At 43.0% G+C, this 18,950-nt stretch overlaps 1 protein-coding gene across 1 annotated transcript; it reads left to right on the forward strand.

Annotated features, from left to right (window-relative positions):
* The first annotated feature begins 12,550 nt into the window (after positions 1–12,550).
* LOC123113065 (protein PEROXIN-4) lies at positions 12,551–16,721 on the forward strand. The gene is made up of 6 exons (XM_044534187.1): positions 12,551–12,807; positions 13,067–13,121; positions 14,852–14,971; positions 15,057–15,185; positions 15,521–15,650; positions 16,354–16,721. The coding sequence occupies exons 2-6, from the start codon at positions 13,116–13,118 to the stop codon at positions 16,440–16,442; spliced, it is 474 nt and encodes a 157-aa protein (XP_044390122.1). The 5' UTR covers positions 12,551–12,807; positions 13,067–13,115; the 3' UTR covers positions 16,443–16,721.
* Positions 16,722–18,950: the final 2,229 nt, after the last annotated feature.

The following is an 18,950-nucleotide window of genomic DNA, read 5'->3' on the forward strand; positions in this document are numbered from 1 at the left end:
GAGGACATGGGTGAAGTCTTGCTATTAGTAGTCATGTGAATTTGGTATTCGTTTGATATTTTGATGAGATGTATGTTGTCTTTCCTCTAGTGGTGTTATGTGAACGTCGACTACATGACACTTCACCATTATTTGGGCCTAGAGAAAGACACTGGGAAGTAATAAGTAGATGATGGGTTGCTAGAGTGACAGAAGCTTAGACCCTAGTTTATGCGTTGTTTCGTAAGGGGCTGATTTGGATCCATATGTTTAATGTTGTGGTTAGGTTTACCTTAATACTTCTTTTGTAGTTGCGGATGCTTGCAATAGGGGTTAATCATAAGTGGGATGCTTGTCCAAGTAAGGGCAGTACCCAAGCACCGGTCCACCCACATATCAAATTATCAAAGTACCAAACGCGAATCATATGAGCGTGATGAAAACTAGCTTGACGATAATTCCCATGTGTCCTCGAGAGCTCTTTGCTCATTATAAGAAATTGTCCAGGCTTGTCCTTTGCTACAAAAAGGATTGGGACACCTTGCTACACTTTATTTACTTTTATTGCCTGTTACCCGTTACAATTTATCTTATCGCAAAACTATTTGTTACCTACAATTTCAGCGCTTGTAGAGAAAACCTTACCGAAAACCGCTTGTCATTTCCTTCTGCTCCTCGTTGGGTTCGACACTCTTACTTATAGAAAGGACTATGATAGATCCCCTATACTTGTGGGTCATCATCAGCGGGCGCGTCCGTGGGATATAAGGGCTTAGATTAGCTAATTGTGATTGATGCTCCTAGCAGTTTGAAAGGGTACTTGAGCTAGAAGCTCATACGATGTAGCGTTGTCTGACAGGTGTAAGAGCATCTACAGTCGGACTTGGGAAATTCGGCCTCTCAAACGCCTGCGGCATCCATGGACACTAACTGGGCACGCTTTATATGTTGCCTTTCATATCCTCGTCCCTCATATCTGAAACCTCAAAGCCATGCAACTCATGCAACACTACGTAACAAATGATCAAAGTGTAGTTCAGCAAATCAACATTTCATCGCTGGACAAAAGCAACATAGTTCATCAGAGTTCAACGGCGGACAGTGCAAATCCATACTACAAACTACTTATAAGACATAGATAAAATATAAATAGAACGGGGAAGGGCAGAGAAAATCACCACTTCCTCCTCGGCCCCTTCCCCTTTCGGTCGTCGGCGCGGCTGTACCCCTCCTCCATGTAGGAGTCGGCATGCACAGGTGCGTCATCGTCGGAGCTGGAGGTCGAGCCATCCATCAGGTCGGAGTCAGAGTCGGAGCTGCACCTTTTGCCTGATAGCTTGTGGGGCAGGCAGTTCTACTCCTTCGCATGGCGGGCCGCCTTCACCTTCGCCTCCTTGTTTGCCTCGCACTCCGACAACTCGATGGCGAGTTGGAGCACCTTGTCATTTTTGCGGAAGAGGCGCCGCACACCCGTCTCCATTGTCGTGAGAGAGCGGCAGAGGACTGATGCGAGGAGCGCCGCCTCGGGATCAACTAGCGCGCTCGTGCGCGAATAGCGCATGGGCATCGCCTTCCCCCGCCGCTACCCACTCCCTCGCCCGCTGTCGCTCGCGCGCGGGCTGCTCGTGCCTTGGACTCGCGTGGCTGAGTGCGCGTCTGCCCCGGCACGGGCACTAGGACCCAGTGGTGTTCGGTTGTGATGACCCACAAGTATAGGTATCTATCATAGTCCTTTCGATAAGTAAGAGTGTCGAACCCAACAAGGAGCAGAAGGAAATGACAAGCAGTTTTCAGTAAGGTATTTTCTACAAGCACTGAAATTGTAGGTAACAGATAGTTTTGTGATAAGATAAATTGTAACGGGTAACAAGCAATGAAAGTAAATAAGGTGCAGCAAGGTGGCCCAATTCTTTTTTGTAGCAAAGGACAAGCCTGGACAATTTCTTATAATGAGAAAAGCGCTCCCGAGGACACATGGGAATTATCGTCAAGCTAGTTTTCATCACGCTCATATGATTCACATTCGGTACTTTGATAATTTGATATGTGGGTGGACCGGTGCTTGAGTACTGCCCTTTCTTGTACAAGCATCCCACTTATGATTAACCCCTATTGCAAGCATCCGCAACTACAAAAGAAGTATTAAGGTAAACCTAACCATAGCATGAAACTAGTGGATCCAAATCAGCCCCTTACGAAGCAACGCATAAACTAGGGTTTAAGCTTCTGTCACTCTAGCGACCCATCATCTACTTATTACTTCCCAATGTCTTCCTCTAGGCCCAAATAATGGTGAAGTGTCATGTAGTCAATGTTCACATAACACCACTAGAGGAGAGACAACATACATCTCATCAAAATATCGAACGAATACCAAATTCACATGACTACTAATAGCAAGACTTCACCCATCTCCTCAGGAACAAACGTAACTACTCACAAAGCATATTCATGTTCATAATCAGAGGAGTATTAATATGCATTAAGGATTTGAACATATGATATTCCACCAAGTAAACCAATTAGCATCAACTACAAGGAGTAATCAACACTACTAGCAGTCCACAGGTACCAATTTGTGGTTTTGATACAAGATTGGATACAAGAGATGAACTAGGGTTTTGAGAGGAGATGGTGCTGGTGAAGATGTTGATGGAGATTGACCCCCTCCCGATGAGAAGATCGTTGGTGATGACGATGGTGATGATTTCCCCCTCACGGAGGGAAGTTTCCCTGGCAGAACAGCTCCGTCGGAGCCCTAGATTGGTTCCGCCAAGGTTCTGCCTCGTGGCGGCGGAGTTTCGTCCCGTAAGCTTGCTTATGATTTTTTTCAGGGTAAAAGCCTTCATATAGCAGAAGATGGGCACCGGAGGGCCACCAGGGAGACAGAGGGGCGCCCAGTAGGGGGGGCGCCCCCACCCTCCTAGCCAGGGTGTGGGCCCCCTCTTGTATTTTCTTTGCTCAGTAATTCTTATTAATTCCAAAAGTGACTTATGTGGAGTTTCAGGATTTTTTGAGCTGTGCAGAATAGGTTTCCAATATTTTCTCCTTTTCCAGCCAGAATCCCAGCTGCCGGCATTCTCCCTCTTCATGATAATCCTTGTAAAATAAGAGAGAATAGCCATAAGTATTGTGACATAACGTGTAATAACAGCCCATAATGCAATAAATATCGATATAAAAGCATGATGCAAAATGGACGTATCAACTCCCCCAAGTTTAGACCTCGCTTGTCCTCAAGCGGAAGCCGAAATCGCAAAATATTTCCACATATTTAGAGATAGAGGTGTCGATAAAAATAAAATACGGACATGAGGGCATCATGATCATTCTTATAACAGCAACATATATAGATTTTATCATATGATTTCTTATGATCAAATAACAATCTATTCACAATGTCAAGTATGGATCATAAACTTTATTGAGAACTAACAAACTATAATCTTAGTCATTGAAGCAATTACAATTTATCATAACATGAGAAAGAGTCAAGAATAGAGCCTTTCAGCAAGTCCACATACTCAACTATCATATAGTCTTCTACAATTGCTAACACTCACGCAATACTTATGGTTATGGAGTTTTAATCGGACACTGAGAAAGATAGGGGCTTATAGTGTTGCCTCCCAACGTATTCACCTTTGGGTGATGTCAACAATAATAGTTCATGCTAACTTACATCAAATTGGATATATATATCAGGATCTTTCCAACACGAGGTGCTTGCCAAAGGATAAAATGAAAAAGGGAAAGGTGAAGATCACCTTGACTCTTGCATAAAGTAAAGACATAAAGTAAAAGATAGGTCCTTCGCAGAGGGAAGCAGAGGTTGTCATGTGCTTTTATGTTTGAATGCACAAAATCTTAATGCAAAAGAACATCACTTTATATTGCCACTTGTGATATGAACCTTTATTATGCGGTCCATCGCTTTTATTACTTCCATATCACACGATCGTATAAAGCTTATTTTCTCCGCACTAATAACTCAGACATATTTAGAGAGCAATTTTTATTGCTTGCAACATGACAACTTACTTGAAGGATCTTACTCAATCCATAGGTAGGTATGGTGGACTCTCATGGCAAAACTGGGTTTAAGAATATTTGGAAGCACAAGTAGTATCTCTACTTGGTGCAAGGAATTTGGCTAGCATGAGGGGGAAAGGCAAGCTCAACATGTTCGGAAGATCCATGACAATATACTTTAACTGAGATGTGAGAAAACATAAACCATTACATTGTCTTCCTTGTCCAACATCAACTCTTTAGCATGTCATACTTAATGAGTGATCACTATCATAAAATATGTCCAAGATAGTATATTTATATGTGAAAACCTCTCTTTCCTTATTACTTCCTATTAATTGCAACGATGGCCAAAACTACGTTTGTCAACTCTCAACAACTTTTATGCCTCATACTCTTTATATGTGAAGTCATTACTATCCATAAGATCAATATGAACTCTTTTATTTCTTTTTATTCTTTCTACTTTCTCAAGATCATAGCAATATAGCAAAGCCCTTGACTCAACACTAATCTTTATTATATAGATCACAGACTTGATTACATAAAGAGATCACAAAGCAAAACTCAAAACTACTTCATACAAAAACTTCAATCTACTAGATCAAGATATTACTAAAAGGACCAAACTAAGAAAAACGGTAAAGATAGGAGTGTGATGGTGATACGATACCGGGGCACCTCCCCCAAGCTTGGCAGTTGCCAAGGGGAGTGCCCATACCCATGTGATTATGTCTCCTTCTTTAGAATTGGTGTTATGATCTTCTTGGCGATGATGCCTCTTAGGACTTGTTGCTTGAGGTCCATATTCTCCTTGTGGAGTTTGCCCGTAACAGCCAAAGCTCCTTTTACCCAAGGATGTTGCATAGCTTATGGAGAACAAGTGACACTCTTTTTCATATTTTCATAAGAAAGAAATTTAACGTTGGAAGAGATGACCGAATTTGGAATGGCCGAGCTCTATAGTTCCCCCAATGTGAATCCAGATCGGAGACGAGAGGTAACTTCTTGATCCTGCTCCATAGCATCTATCCTTTACAAGTCGGCCTCCATCTCATCCTCCATTGACGGTCCAAAGTGATAAGCATCATTGTTTGCTTCTGGACCTGGCGTCGGGTGAGACACCTGACTCTCCCCGACTGACTCTTGAGAAGACATCTTGCTCTAAACCTGCGACAGAAACAGCTCGAAACAAAAACATAGGATTTTTGCGTGATACGGTGGTCAAAACCTTCGGGAGATTATATAATGAATTTTTACCGACCAAAAGAAGTAACATGCAAGAAAATGGAGTCCGGGAGGCACACGAGGTGCCCACGAGACAGGGGGGCACGCCCAGGAAGGGTGGGCGTGCCCTCCACCCTCGTGGAGGCCTCATGTCCTTCCTGGATTACTTCTTGCTTTCCAAAATTCTTAAATATTCCAAAACGGAGAAAAATTGCCATTAGAATCGTTTTGGAGTCGGTTTACTTACCGTACCACATACCTATTCCTTTTCAGAGTCTGAAACGTTCTGGAAAGTGTCCCTTATGTATTCCTCCGGGGTTACGGTCTCAATAATATTAGTTTCAATATTGATAGGATTACCTGAGATATAATGTTTGATTCTTTGACCGTTCACCACCCTCAGACTTGTGCCTTCGAAGTTGTTGATTTTTATGGCACCGGAACGATAGACCTCCTCGATAACGTAAGGACCTTCCCACTTAGAGAGAAGTTTTCTTGCAAAAAATCGTAAACGAGAGTTGAATAGCAACACATAATCACCTACGTTAAACTCACGCTTTTGTATTCTTTTGTCATGCCATCTTTTAACTTTTTCTTTGAATAGCTTGGCATTCTCGTAGGCATGGGTTCTCCATTCATCAAGTGAGCTAATATCAAATAACCTCTTCTCACCGGCAAGTTTGAAGTCATAGTTGAGCTCTTTAATAGCCCAATATGCCTTATGTTCAAGTTCGAGAGGTAAGTGACATGCTTTTCCATAAACCATCTTATACGGAGACATACCCATAGGATTTTTATATGAAGTTCTATAGGCCCATAATGCATCATCAAGTTTCTTGGACCAATTCTTTCTAGATCTATTGACAGTCTTTTGCAAAATTAATTTGAGCTCTCTATTGCTCAACTCTACTTGACCACTAGACTGTGGGTGATAAGGAGATGCAATTCTATGATTAACATCATACTTAGCAAGCATCTTACGGAAAGCACCATGAATAAAATGTGAACCACCATCAGTCATAAGATATCTAGGGACTCCAAACCTCGCAAAAATACTTTCTTTAAGCATCTTAATACAGGTGTTATGATCAACACTACTAGTTGGAATAGCTTCTACCCACTTAGTAACGTAATCAACAGCAACTAAAATATGTGTGTAACCATTAGAGGCAGGAAAAGGTCCCATATAATCAAAGCCCCAAACATCAAATGGTTCAATAACAAGAGAATAATTCATAGGCATTTCTTGACGTCTACTAATATTACCAATTCTTTGACATTCATCACAAGACAAGACAAACTTACGAGCATCTTTGAAGAGAGTAGGCCAATAAAAACCGGATTGCAATACCTTATGTGCAGTTCTATCTCCAGCGTGGTGTCCTCCATATGGTTCGGAGTGACACTTGCGTAGGATCTGTTCCTGTTCATGCTCAGGTACACAACGTCTAATAACACCATCTACTCCTTCTTTATAAAGGTGTGGGTCATCCCAGAAGTAATGTCTTAAATCATAAAAGAACTTTTTCTTTTGCTGGTATGTGAAACTAGGTGGTATAAATTTAGCAACAATGTAATTAGCATAATCAGCATACCATGGAGCAGTATGAGAAGCATTAATGACCGCTAATTGTTCATCAGGAAAGCTATCATCAATAGGTAGTGGGTCATCAAGAACATTCTCTAACCTAGACAAGTTGTCTGCAACGGGGTTCTCAGCTCCCTTTCTATCGATAATATGCAAATCAAATTCTTGGAGCAAGAGAACCCATCTAATAAGTCCAGGCTTAGCATCTTTCTTTTCCATAAGATATTTAATAGCAGCATGATTAGTGTGAATAGTAACTTTAGAATCAACAATAGAAGGTCTGAACTTATCACAAGCAAATACAACTGCTAAGAACTCTTTTTCAGTAGTAGCATAATTTCTTTGGGCAGTGTCAAGAGTTTTACTAGCATACTGGATAACATTCAATTTCTTATCAACTCTTTGCCCTAGAACAACACCTACAGCATAATCACTAGCATCACACATAATTTCAAAGGGTAAATTCCAATCAGGTGGCTGAACAATAGGTGCAGTGATCAAAGCTTTCTTAAGTATTTCAAATGCTTCTACACAATCATCATCAAAGACAAAAGGAATATCTTTTTGCAATAAATTAGTCAGAGGCCTAGAGATTTTAGAAAAGTCCTTAATGAACCTCCTATTAAAACCGGCATGACCAAGGAAACTTCTTATACCTTTAATGTCCTTGGGACATGGCATCTTTTCAATAGCATCAACTTTAGCTTTATCAACTTCAATACCTCATTCAGAAATCTTATGCCCCAAGACAATGCCTTCATTAACCATAAAGTGCCAATTCAAGACGAGACTAGTGTACTCACATCTCTGCAAAACTTGATCAAGGTTGCTTGAGTAATCATCAAAAGAGGATCCATAAACGGAGAAATCATCCAAGAATACCTCACAAATCTTTTCACAGAAGTCAGAGAATATAGCCATCATGCATCTTTGAAAGGTAGCAGGTGCATTGCATAAACCAAAAGGCATACTTCTATAAGCAAAAGTACTGAAAGGGCAAGTAAAAGTAGTTTTTGATTGATCCTCCACTAACACAGGTATTTGAGAGAAACCAGAATAACCATCTAGAAAGCAGAAATGTGTATGTTTGGATAGTCTTTCTAGCATTTGACCAATAAAAGGTAAAGGGTAATGATATTTCTTAGTAGCTTTATTTAATTTACAGAAATCAATTACCATCCTATAACCTATAATAATTCTTTGCAGGATCAATTCATCTTTATCATTAGGAACGACAGTAATACCTCCCTTTTTAGGAATGCAATGGACAGGGCTTACCCAATCACTATCAGCAACGGGATAAATTATACCTGCCTCAAGGAGCTTTAGTATCTCCTTTCTTACCACTTCTTTCATTTTAGGATTTAACCGTCGTTGAGGATCCCTAACTAGTTTGGCATCTTTCTCCAATTTAATTTTGTGTTGACATAGAGTGGGACTAATGCCCTTAAGATCATCCAGAGTATATCCAATAGCAGCACGGTGCTTCTTTAGAGTTTTCAATAATCTTTCCTCTTCCTGCTCTGAAAGGTTAGCACTAATAATAACAGGATATATCTTCTTTTCATCAATATAAGCATATTTAAGATTATCAGGTAATGGTTTGAGCTCAAACACGGGATCACCCTTGGGTGGAGGGGGATCCCCTAAGATTTCAACAAGTAAGTTGTGTTTCAAAATAGGACCCTGTGGAAGGAATACTTCATCTATTTCCCTTCTTTCGTTCACAAACATATCATTTTCATGGTCTAGCAAATATTGTTCTAACGGATCAGTAGGAGGCACGGCAATAGAAGCAAGACCAATAATCTCATCCTTACTAGGTGATTCTTTATCACGGGGTTGTCTACGAAACTTAGCAAAATTAAACTCATGAGACATATCCCCTAAGCCAATTGTAACAATATCCTTTTCACAATCAATCCTAACATTAACAGTGATCAAGAAGGGTCTACCAAATATAATGGGACAAAAGTCATCTTGTGGGGAACCAAGAACAAGAAAATCAGCAGGATATTTAACTTTCCCACACAAGACTTCAACATCTCTAACAATCCCAAATGGCTTAATAGTATCCCTATTGGCAAGCTTAATAGTAACATCAATATCTTCCATTTCAGCGGGTGCAATATCATGCATAATTTCTTTATATAAGTCAAAGGGTATTGCACTAGCACTAGCACCCATATCACATAAGCCATGATAAAAATGATCTCCTATTTTAACAGAAATAACAGGCATGCCTACAACAGGTCTATGTATTTTAGCATCGGGTCTAGCAATATTAGCAGTTTCACCACAGAAATAAATAACATGCCCATCTATATTATCATCCAAGAGATCTTTAACCATAGCAATACTAGGTTCAACTTTGATTTGCTCAGGAGGTGTATATGTTCTAGTATTACTCATACGAACCACAGTTGAAGCTTTAGCATGATCCTTTATTCTAACAGGAAAAGGTGGTTTCTCAACATAAGTAGTAGGAACAATAGGATCATTATAAGTGATAGTCTTTTCTTCAACTGTAATAGGTGCAACTACTTTTACTTCAATGGGAAGATTATATTTAAACCACTTCTCCTTAGGGAGATCAATGTGAGTAGCAAAAGATTCACAGAAAGAAGCTACTATCTCAGAGTCAAGTCCATATTTAGCGCTAAATCCACGAAAAGCATCGGTATCCATAAAAGATTTAACACAATCAAACTTAGGTGTCATACCTGACTCCTTACCATCGTCGGAACCCCAATCTTCAGAGTTGTGTTTAATTCTTTCCAATAAATCCCACTTGAATTCAGTAGTCTTCAGCATATAAGAACCAACACAGGAAGTATCGAGCATGGTGCGATCATTGAGAGAAAGCCGAGCATAAATTTTTTGAATAATCATTTCTCTTGAGAGCTCATGATTGGGGCATGAATATAACATTGACTTAAGCCTCCCCCAAGCTTGAGCGATGCTTTCTCCTTCGCGAGGCCAGAAATTATATATGTAATTACGATCACGATCAACAAGATGCATAGGATAGAACTTCTGGTGAAATTCCAACTTCAATCGTTTATAGTTCCAAGATCCCGTATCATCACATAGCCTATACCATGTCAATGCATCTCCCTTCAAAGATAAAGGGAAGACCTTCCTCTTAACAACATCATCGGGAATACCTGCAAGCTTAAACAATCCACAAACTTCATCCACAAACATAAGGTGTAAATCGGGATGCAATGTCCCATCTCCTGCAAAGGGATTCGCTAGCAATTTCTCTATCATACCCGAAGGAATCTCAAAGTAAACGTTTTCAGTAGGTTCAGTAGGTTGAGGAGCAACTCTTTGCTCTACTGGTCGGGGCGAAGATACCCCGAACAAGCCCCTCAAAGGATTAGTTTCCATAGTAACAAGTGACAGAAAATTTTAGCACACTATATAAATATTTCCTTACCAAGTTCCACTCACCAAAGGCGCTTCACTCCCCGGCAACAGCGCCAGAAAAGAGTCTTGATGACCCACAGTTATAGGGGATCTACCATAGTCCTTTCGATAAGTAAGAGTGTCGAACCCAACGAGGAGCATAAGGAAATGACAAACGGTTTTCAGTAAGGTATTCTCTGCAAGCACTGAAATTGTAGGTAACAGATAGTTTTGTGATAAGATAATTTGTAACGGGTAATGAGAAATGAAAGTAAATAAAGTGCAGCAAGGTGGCCCAATCCTTTTTGTAGCAAAGGACAAGCCTGGGCAATTTCTTATAATGAGAAAAACGCTCCCGAGGACACATGGGAATTATCGTCAAGCTAGTTTTCATCACGCTCATATGATTCACGTTCGGTACTTTGATAATTTGATATGTGGGTGGACCGATGCTTGGGTACTGCCTTTTCTTGGACAAGCATCCCACTTATGATTAACCCCTATTGCAAGCATCCGCAACTACAAAAAAAGTATTAAGCAAACCTAACCATAGCATGAAACTAGTGGATCCAAATCAGCCCCTTACGAAGCAACACATAAACTAGGGTTTAAGCTTCTGTCACTCTAGCAACCCATCATCTACTTATTACTTCCCAATGCCTTCCTGTAGGCCCAAATAATGGTGAAGTGTCATGTAGTCGATGTTCACATAACACCACTAGAGGAGAGACAACATATATCTCATCAAAATATCGAACGAATACCAAATTCACATGACTACAATAGCAAGACTTTACCCATGTCCTCAGGAACAAACGTAACTACTCACAAAGCATATTCATGTTCATAATCAGAGGAGTATTAATATGCATTAAGGATCTGAACATATGATCTTCCACCAAGTAAACCAATTAGCATCAACTACAAGGAGTAATCAACACTACTAGCAACCCACAGGTACCAATTTGTGGTTTTGATACAAGATTGGATACAAGAGATGAACTAGGGTTTTGAGAGGAGATGGTGCTGGTGAAGATGTTGATGGAGATTGACACCCTCCCAATGAGAGGATCGTTGGTGATGACGATGGTGATGATTTCCCCCTCCCGGAGGAAAGTTTCCCTGGCAGAACAGTTCCACCGGAGCCCTAGATTGGTTCCGCCAAGGTTCCGCCTCGTGGCGGCGGAGTTTCGTCACGTAAGCTTGTTTATGATTTTTTTCCAGGGTAAAAGCCTTCATATAGCAGAAGATGGGCACTGGAAGGCCACCAGGGGGCCCAGGAGATAGGGGGCGCGCCCAGTAGGGAGGGGCACCCTCCTGGCCAGGGTGTGGGCCCCCTCAGGTATTTTCTTCGCTCAATAGTTCTTATTAATTCCAAAAGTGACTTTCGTGGAGTTTTAGGATTTTTTGAGCTATGCAGAATAGGTTTTCAATATTTGCTCATTTCCAGCCGGAATCCCAGCTGCCGGCATTCTCCCTCTTCATGATAAATCTTGTAAAATAAGAGAGAATAGCCATAAGTATTGTGACATAACGTGTAATAACAGCTATAATACAATAAATATTGATATAAAAGCATGATGCAAAATGGACGTATCAGGGTGCCACCTCCGAAGCAGGTTGTGGTGGTGGTGCGCGGCGTACCTGGAGGAGCTGCCGCCAGGAGGGAAGGGCCGACACCATCGTCGGTGCTACGTCGACGGGCGCTGAAGTTGACCCGCCGCTGCCAAATCCGCCTTGGTCGACCATGGAACGCCTCAACGAGATGCAGCGGGCGACCTCCTCCACATTGTCGGGCTCCGCTTCGCGCAATAGGCTGGCCCGGTCGTCGTCAGAGCTGGATTCCCCACCAGAAGCAGCGCTGCTTCGGTCGCCGGCCATCGAATGTGTTCAGAGGGGATCGAAAGTGGAGTGGACGGAGAGGGGAGTGAAGTGGAGTTCGGATTGATTGCAGTCTAGGGTTTTCGGGATGGGTATATTTGTGGGGCAGACTGGGCCAAGCTGACGTGGTAGACGCGTCCGGGCCGCCTCACGTTGCCTCATATTTGAGCTGGATATGAGGGATGCCGGTCAGCTCGGGCGTTTGAAGTCCGTTTGAGGTGCTCGGGTGGATCAAAATTTTGTGACCAGTCCGTGTCAGGTTTGGGGCGTCCGGCTGTAGATGTTCAAAGTTCGTGTAAAGTTGGTGTACTCTCAAATTTTCAGGCAGATTTGATGAAGATTTATTTACAAAGTGTGTGCAGAAAGTTGTGCAGCCCGGCTGCGGTGCGGTACGGTGCAGGGGAGACGGCTGATCGAGTCTGAACTCTGAACTGAACTGAATATTGGTTGTTTCCGTCCAGACCCTCGTCCTCCTGCTCCTCCTACCAATCCAACCCAATCCAGCCCAGCTCGTCGCGGCTCTGACTGAATCCCCCCTTCACCACCGGACAGCTACCGCCGACGCCCCGATCCCGCCCCTCTCCGCTCCCCCTCCCCTGACGCCGCCGCCTATCACGCCCCCTCCTCGCCGCGACGTCGGTCGCGCCCCTGCCGTCTCCGCCCCGTCCGCGATCTCAGGCCGATTGGAGGTACGTACGAGCTTGTTCGATTGCTTTCGTCCAGCGATTAGCTAAGCACCGACCGACCTCCACGATTTCTCTGCGCACACGGCACCCCATCATCTAGTAGATCCCTTGGTAGCAAGGCGTCCAAGATGAGATAAGAATATTCCTGTTCCCGCGGAGTTTCTTCTCTTCATGTCACCGAGACTCTTTTTTCCTGTTTATAATCACCACCGGTATCGTGACCCAGTCGAGATTTTCTAATCTTCCCTCTGTTTTCCGGCAGATACGCTCGTCGTTTCAGCCCCGCGGCCGTCGTCCAGAGAGGAGGAGAGATGCAGGTCAGCCGCTCATCTCTTAACTAGCATCAGTGATTTAGTTAGGCCTAGGGTGTTCCACGATGCTCAAACCTTGTCAGTTCAGTCTAGTGTATGACCCAAGAGCTAGTGGGAAGTTCACGATAGGGCAACCCAGACCAACTAAAACCCCTGTCAAATTCCCAATTCATGCAAACTTTTATAGTCAATAACATTTCTACCATATGATAGTTTTACAGTCTTTTTTAACAAGGCAGCGCAAGGCCTCTCGAGTCTCGACAGTTTTCTAGACAGCGCCTGCCTCACGACATAGAAATAACTAGGCAGCCCCCGTCTCTCGACAGGATTCTACATCAAAAGCAACACGCGTAGAGCACCACGAGCTCATGCCACCATCAGCTCCCTTGTTCCTTGGCGCAGCCTCAGTTCCTATAAGATCAAATGGCTGGCATGGGAGGAAAGATAAATAACAGGCTACAAAAGATTTGGCAAAAAACAAAAGAAAATGTTAGCAACACTACAGCCTACAGATAAAGCAGCTACAAACTGAACTAGTAAACAAGGTTATGGTCTGCAAGAAAGAGATAAAGCAACACTCTACAACCTACATCAGCTTCTACAAGCTAGGTTTCTGCAGCCATGTGTTGGCGTCCAAAGGTGGTATCATCAGAATATGTTAAGAAAAGCATATTATCAAAGAATAGGGGACACAAAGCAGTAGGACGAAGCAAAGCATCTTTGGTGGCATATTATCGATATAGGAAAAGTAACAAGTAACAAAAGTTAACTCCATATAGCAGCTCTTTCGATAACCCCATGTTTTTTAGTTATGTTTCTTTGCTGGGAACACTATTATGAATAAAATGCAGTTGTCTTGCGACACTAGTAGCTTAATTATCGATCTGTTCAGTAACTGTTAATTTTCAGAACAAGTGTGTCGTTCTGCAGACTGGACTTGTAGTTGTGCTGCTGGAGATCATGTTTTGATATTCATAATAAAATTAACAACTAAATTATTGGGGTATGCCTAATCGACAACCTATTATAATTGTAACATGCCATAATTAGCGAAACTTGTCCATAGGTACGACCAAGATAACACTTCTTGTCACTCGATCGTTTATTTTTCTCCAAAGGACACCCCGGCCGGATTTCATTATCATAGCAATAACAATGTCCCAAGCGTCTGCGCACACATGAAGAAAGAATTAAACTATGCTCGGTGATCAGTCAAGAAGTAAATTATGCTCGGTGATCAGCCAGAACAGGATAGTCATAAATGGAGTTCCATAAAGCAAGTCTATGAAGAAGAGATTGAACTCACCTAGGTAGTAATGGTGCAGAAATAGAAATACTGCATGGGTCCACACCTGACCAACCAATTGTTACCAGATTTAACCAACCTTGTATATTCATAAGCAAAGGTAAGTTTGAGCGAGGCACTATTATATAACATTGATAGGAGCTCGGATTCGATCAACAATTCAACTGAAATCTAAAGTTTCCGCATAATAACATGAGGCAGAAGGTTAACAAACATGGTTGATGAACAGGGACAGCAAGCACACTAAAATTATAGTTTTAGACCAAACTATTCCCAGGTTCAGGTGGTGGTGATCACCAGTCGCTTACTGAGGCTACTTGATTACACCTGTCAGTCCTAGCTGGATGGTTTTGCCTAACGGTTTCCCGTTGCTCTCAGGCAATGATCCCCTTGGTTCTTAAAACATCCTGACAATGTCTTCTGTCTATAGGCATCTAGAGCTAGGCTCTTCAAGGAGTACAAGGAGGTGCAGCGAGAAAAGTCAGCCGACCCAGATATCCAATTAATCTGTGATGATTCAAATATATTCAAATGGACTGCTGTAATCAAGGTATTTGCTTCTATCTCAAGGTGATGCAGGAACGAGCAGTATCAGCTTTGTTACTGATGCCTTTTCTTACTGTTTATGTCGTTAGGGCCCATCGGAGACACCTTTTGAAGGTGGCGTATTTCAACTTGCATTCTCAATTCCCGAGCAGTATCCTCTACTGCCTCCGCAAGTCCGCTTCATCACCAAAATTTTCCACCCAAATGTTCACTTTAAGGTTTCTTTCTATATTGCCTTCTTTGAAATACATGCTTATTTTGGGGTATATGTATGAATTTGTGTTTTTTTTACCTTGTTGAAAGAAGGTAGAATCCTGATCTTCTTTTTTCCTGTTATTGAATTTTTCCTACAATAACCTGAATTAATGTTTTATAAATATAGACTCATTTGATACTATTATTTGATTGGTTTGTACTGTCGAAATTCCCTGCAACACATAAATACACCATGGGCCCATTTATGTGAACACAGCAAGCAGTACCTGTTGCTAAATCCAAAACTAAAGGGCAATTTCTGTTTCCTCAATTTCTCTTCTATTGTTTATGTCTCTAGACTGGTGAAATATGCCTAGATATATTGAAGAATGCATGGAGCCCTGCGTGGACCCTACAATCTGTTTGCAGAGCCATTATTGCGTTGATGGCCCATCCGGAAGCAGACAGCCCACTTAACTGCGACTCAGGTAGCTTCATACCCTACTCATGAATTCGTTTACATATTACTCACTATTTCCTACTGGTGAGCTGATTGGTGTTTATGTTCTCACTGTACGTCAAGCTATGTCGCATGAAAACATTGTCGCCTTTATGGATTCAGCTCCTTTGTGACGTGGTTCTTTGAATTGCCTCTATAGTGAGGTGGTAGATACTAGGTTTCAAAGTATTGCCAGCTTTTAATACTTGGTATGTTACACAAGATTTGTGATTTACGAACCAGTGGGCTGTTACCCTAATGAAACCCCTGAATATTACTCCCTCCGTCCGGAAATACTTGTCGGAGAAATTGATAAAAATGGAAGTATCTAGAACTAAAATATGTCTAGATACATCCATTTTTTTGACAAGTATTTTGGGACGGAGGGAGTATGAGGTAAGGGTATCAAGTATCCATGGATAAATGGTGAGAAATTATCAAACCAATCACGGCTGCATTTAACATGGCATCCATGACATGAGGAACTGCTGGCCTCCATCGTGGATCCGAACTTATACAAAATGGAAGTGATAAGTCTCTCTACTTGCACAACTCCTGACATAAAGCATGTAGATTTCCCAAGATCAGTTTTTGTTCAGCCGTCATACTGCTTAAAGTAGCAGGCCGTAATATCGGTATAGTTGGGTCATAATGCTGTTTCCTGACTTCCCATTTGTGTAATGCAATCACAGGCAATCTTCTCCGCTCCGGTGACATCAGAGGCTACCAGTCCATGGCGCGGATGTACACCAGGCTAGCTGCCATGCCAAAGAAAGAATAATTTGCAGGGTTGCAAAGGTACACCAGAGCAGTGGCGCTGGCGCTGGCTGATTGATTCATGCATGTATCAACTCCCTAAGTTGTCAGGTGCAACTCGTTGGTATCCCCGTATGAACTTGTGTGGCCTGATTTTCTTACCCGACTTGTCGTTGTGGGTGTAATGTTGATTCTGTTGGGCTAAAAAGGATTTAAGCGTAAACGCTTGATTCATGATGATGTGTAATAAATAATCCTCACAGGGATTTGGTAACATGTATATGGTTCCTCCAGTGGTTGATTACCTGCTGTCCTCCTGTACGCTTTGAGTTGCTGAAGCCTCGATGCCCCTACATATGCGCATTGGTCCTTGCAGTTTTTTTTAAAGGAACACTGTTGAAGGCATTCTATTAAACTTAGGCGCTGGACACATCGCCAGCACACAATTCCAGTACAAAATGAGGAAGATGGCCAACCCACACATCGCATGCATCTCCCACTCCATATACTTCTCTGGATTTGGAGCACCCCGAGAACACTGGTACGGCGATCTTGATGCGACCACGTTGGTTGTGCCGCTGCCCGGAACCATGGCGAATTTCAGCATCTCGCAGCGTCAATAGCCTTTCCATTAACAGATGAGAAAGAAAATGAAAACATTATCATCAGAGTAGCCTCGGTTGTGCGACGGTGACTGATTGCCGGAGTGTGGTATCCCTTTGCCTCTAGCTGACGCCAGTGGCATAGCCAGCCCAATACGCCAGGGTGGTCCATTGATAGAAATATTTACATGAGATTATTTATTTTAAAAGAAATATTCTTTTACTGCACTATATACAAGTTATAGGAAAATTCCAGGGTGGTCCATGGACCACCCTGGCCACCCCCTAGCTACGCCACTAGCTGACGCTGAACAACCGCAGTCAACTGATGATATGGTGTAAATGGTGAAGTCGACGTCGTGGCGAGCTGCCTTGCCTTTTTCGCGTCAAAAGTAGCAGCTCATATATTTCCTCGAGCTTCAAAACTGATCGGCACGACAATTGATCCACAAATCAACGAGTAAGGAATTAATAAGATCTCGGCTTACAAGATTTGGTGCAAAACGGAAGAGATAACATGCAAACAATGCCACGTCAGAAATCACATAAGATATGGGGCGACGAATCATATAGCTAGAGAAAGTCTCCTCCAATCCGCATGCACGACAACAAACCCTAGATGATATTTCAACTGATATTCGGAAGAAAATGGAAGACTCTACCATCTTGGGGTTTTTCAAGTCAATTCTACCATCTAGGGTTTTTCAAGTCAATTCTACCATCCACCATCTAGGGTTTGTTCAGACTCTACCATCTAAGGTTCAACATTGTAGCAGAACCTTTTTGCATATCAAAGCCCTCACTCCGGAGGGAAGAGCCATGTTACCCCCATAGAATACACACCAAACTTTGATGGGCTGCAAGTCCTCGACTTCATGTTGTACACGTCTTCCGTCTCCATGAAATAAATCGCATCTTCCTCCACCTCTCCACAAGGCGCCGGGACAGACTTGGAGAAGTTCATGCTAACGAAGAGTGCTCGACCGCCTCCTAGCCCTTCGGTCAGTGGCACCCAAATGTGTGTGCTAAAGTCCGCTTCGAAAACATCCACCCAGAGAGTGTCCCACAGAGTGGCATAATAGGGCTGCTCACGGTGTTGGAAACGATGCCTTACCATGAGTAACTTCCCATGCGACTCGATGAGGTGCCGGCTAGTTTTGATGAAAACGTCAGGTCCAACGTCTTGATCATATTCAGCGGAGAAATTGATGTAGGTAAAGCCATTGTCTTCCACCTCTTCCTCGTCGTTGTCTTCTTCATCTTCCTCCTCTTCATTCTGGTCATCATGGTCCTCCTCGTCAAAAGTGGTCGATGCATCATAATAATCATCATAGTGGAGCGATTGCTCGATGACATATGTTCCCATTGTAACCATGGGCCTCCCGTCTCCATCCCACGTGAGGTCAAGGGGGATGAGGTCCTCAGCCGTGGTGATGGCATACAGTTTGTCACCAAGAAATGCGATGTCAATGATGTAGATAAATGATGAAGTTGCTGCTGGCTCCGGCGACCACACACCCTTCCCTCGCTGGAATACAATGAGTGGATGCTTCCAGTTGTTGGTGATGACAATGATGACATCATCGACAGTGGAGCGCATGAGGAACTTGCGGATGAGAGACCTGCTGTTGACGATAACAGCGTCGAGCTCGGGCAGTGGCAGGGACCTGTTTGAGAAAGGATTGTGCATGACATAATTGTGCACAACGTAGTACTCCGGGAGCTCGTCGTCGTCTTCATCGTTGTCGTCGTCGTCGTCGGTGGTGTGCTTCTGGCCGAGGCCGAGGGCGAGCCACTCGTTGGTGGATCCGACAGACGTGGCATTGTCGGGGAGGTCGTGGGCGTGGCTGCTGTAGGGGGCGATGACGAGGAGGTCCGGGAGGGCAATCCACGGCAGCGAGCGCGCTTGGGGGCCATGGCGGCGCACGGCC

The sequence above is a fragment of the Triticum aestivum genome, chromosome 5B (assembly GCF_018294505.1).
Source record: "Triticum aestivum cultivar Chinese Spring chromosome 5B, IWGSC CS RefSeq v2.1, whole genome shotgun sequence".
Lineage (NCBI taxonomy): Eukaryota > Viridiplantae > Streptophyta > Magnoliopsida > Poales > Poaceae > Triticum > Triticum aestivum.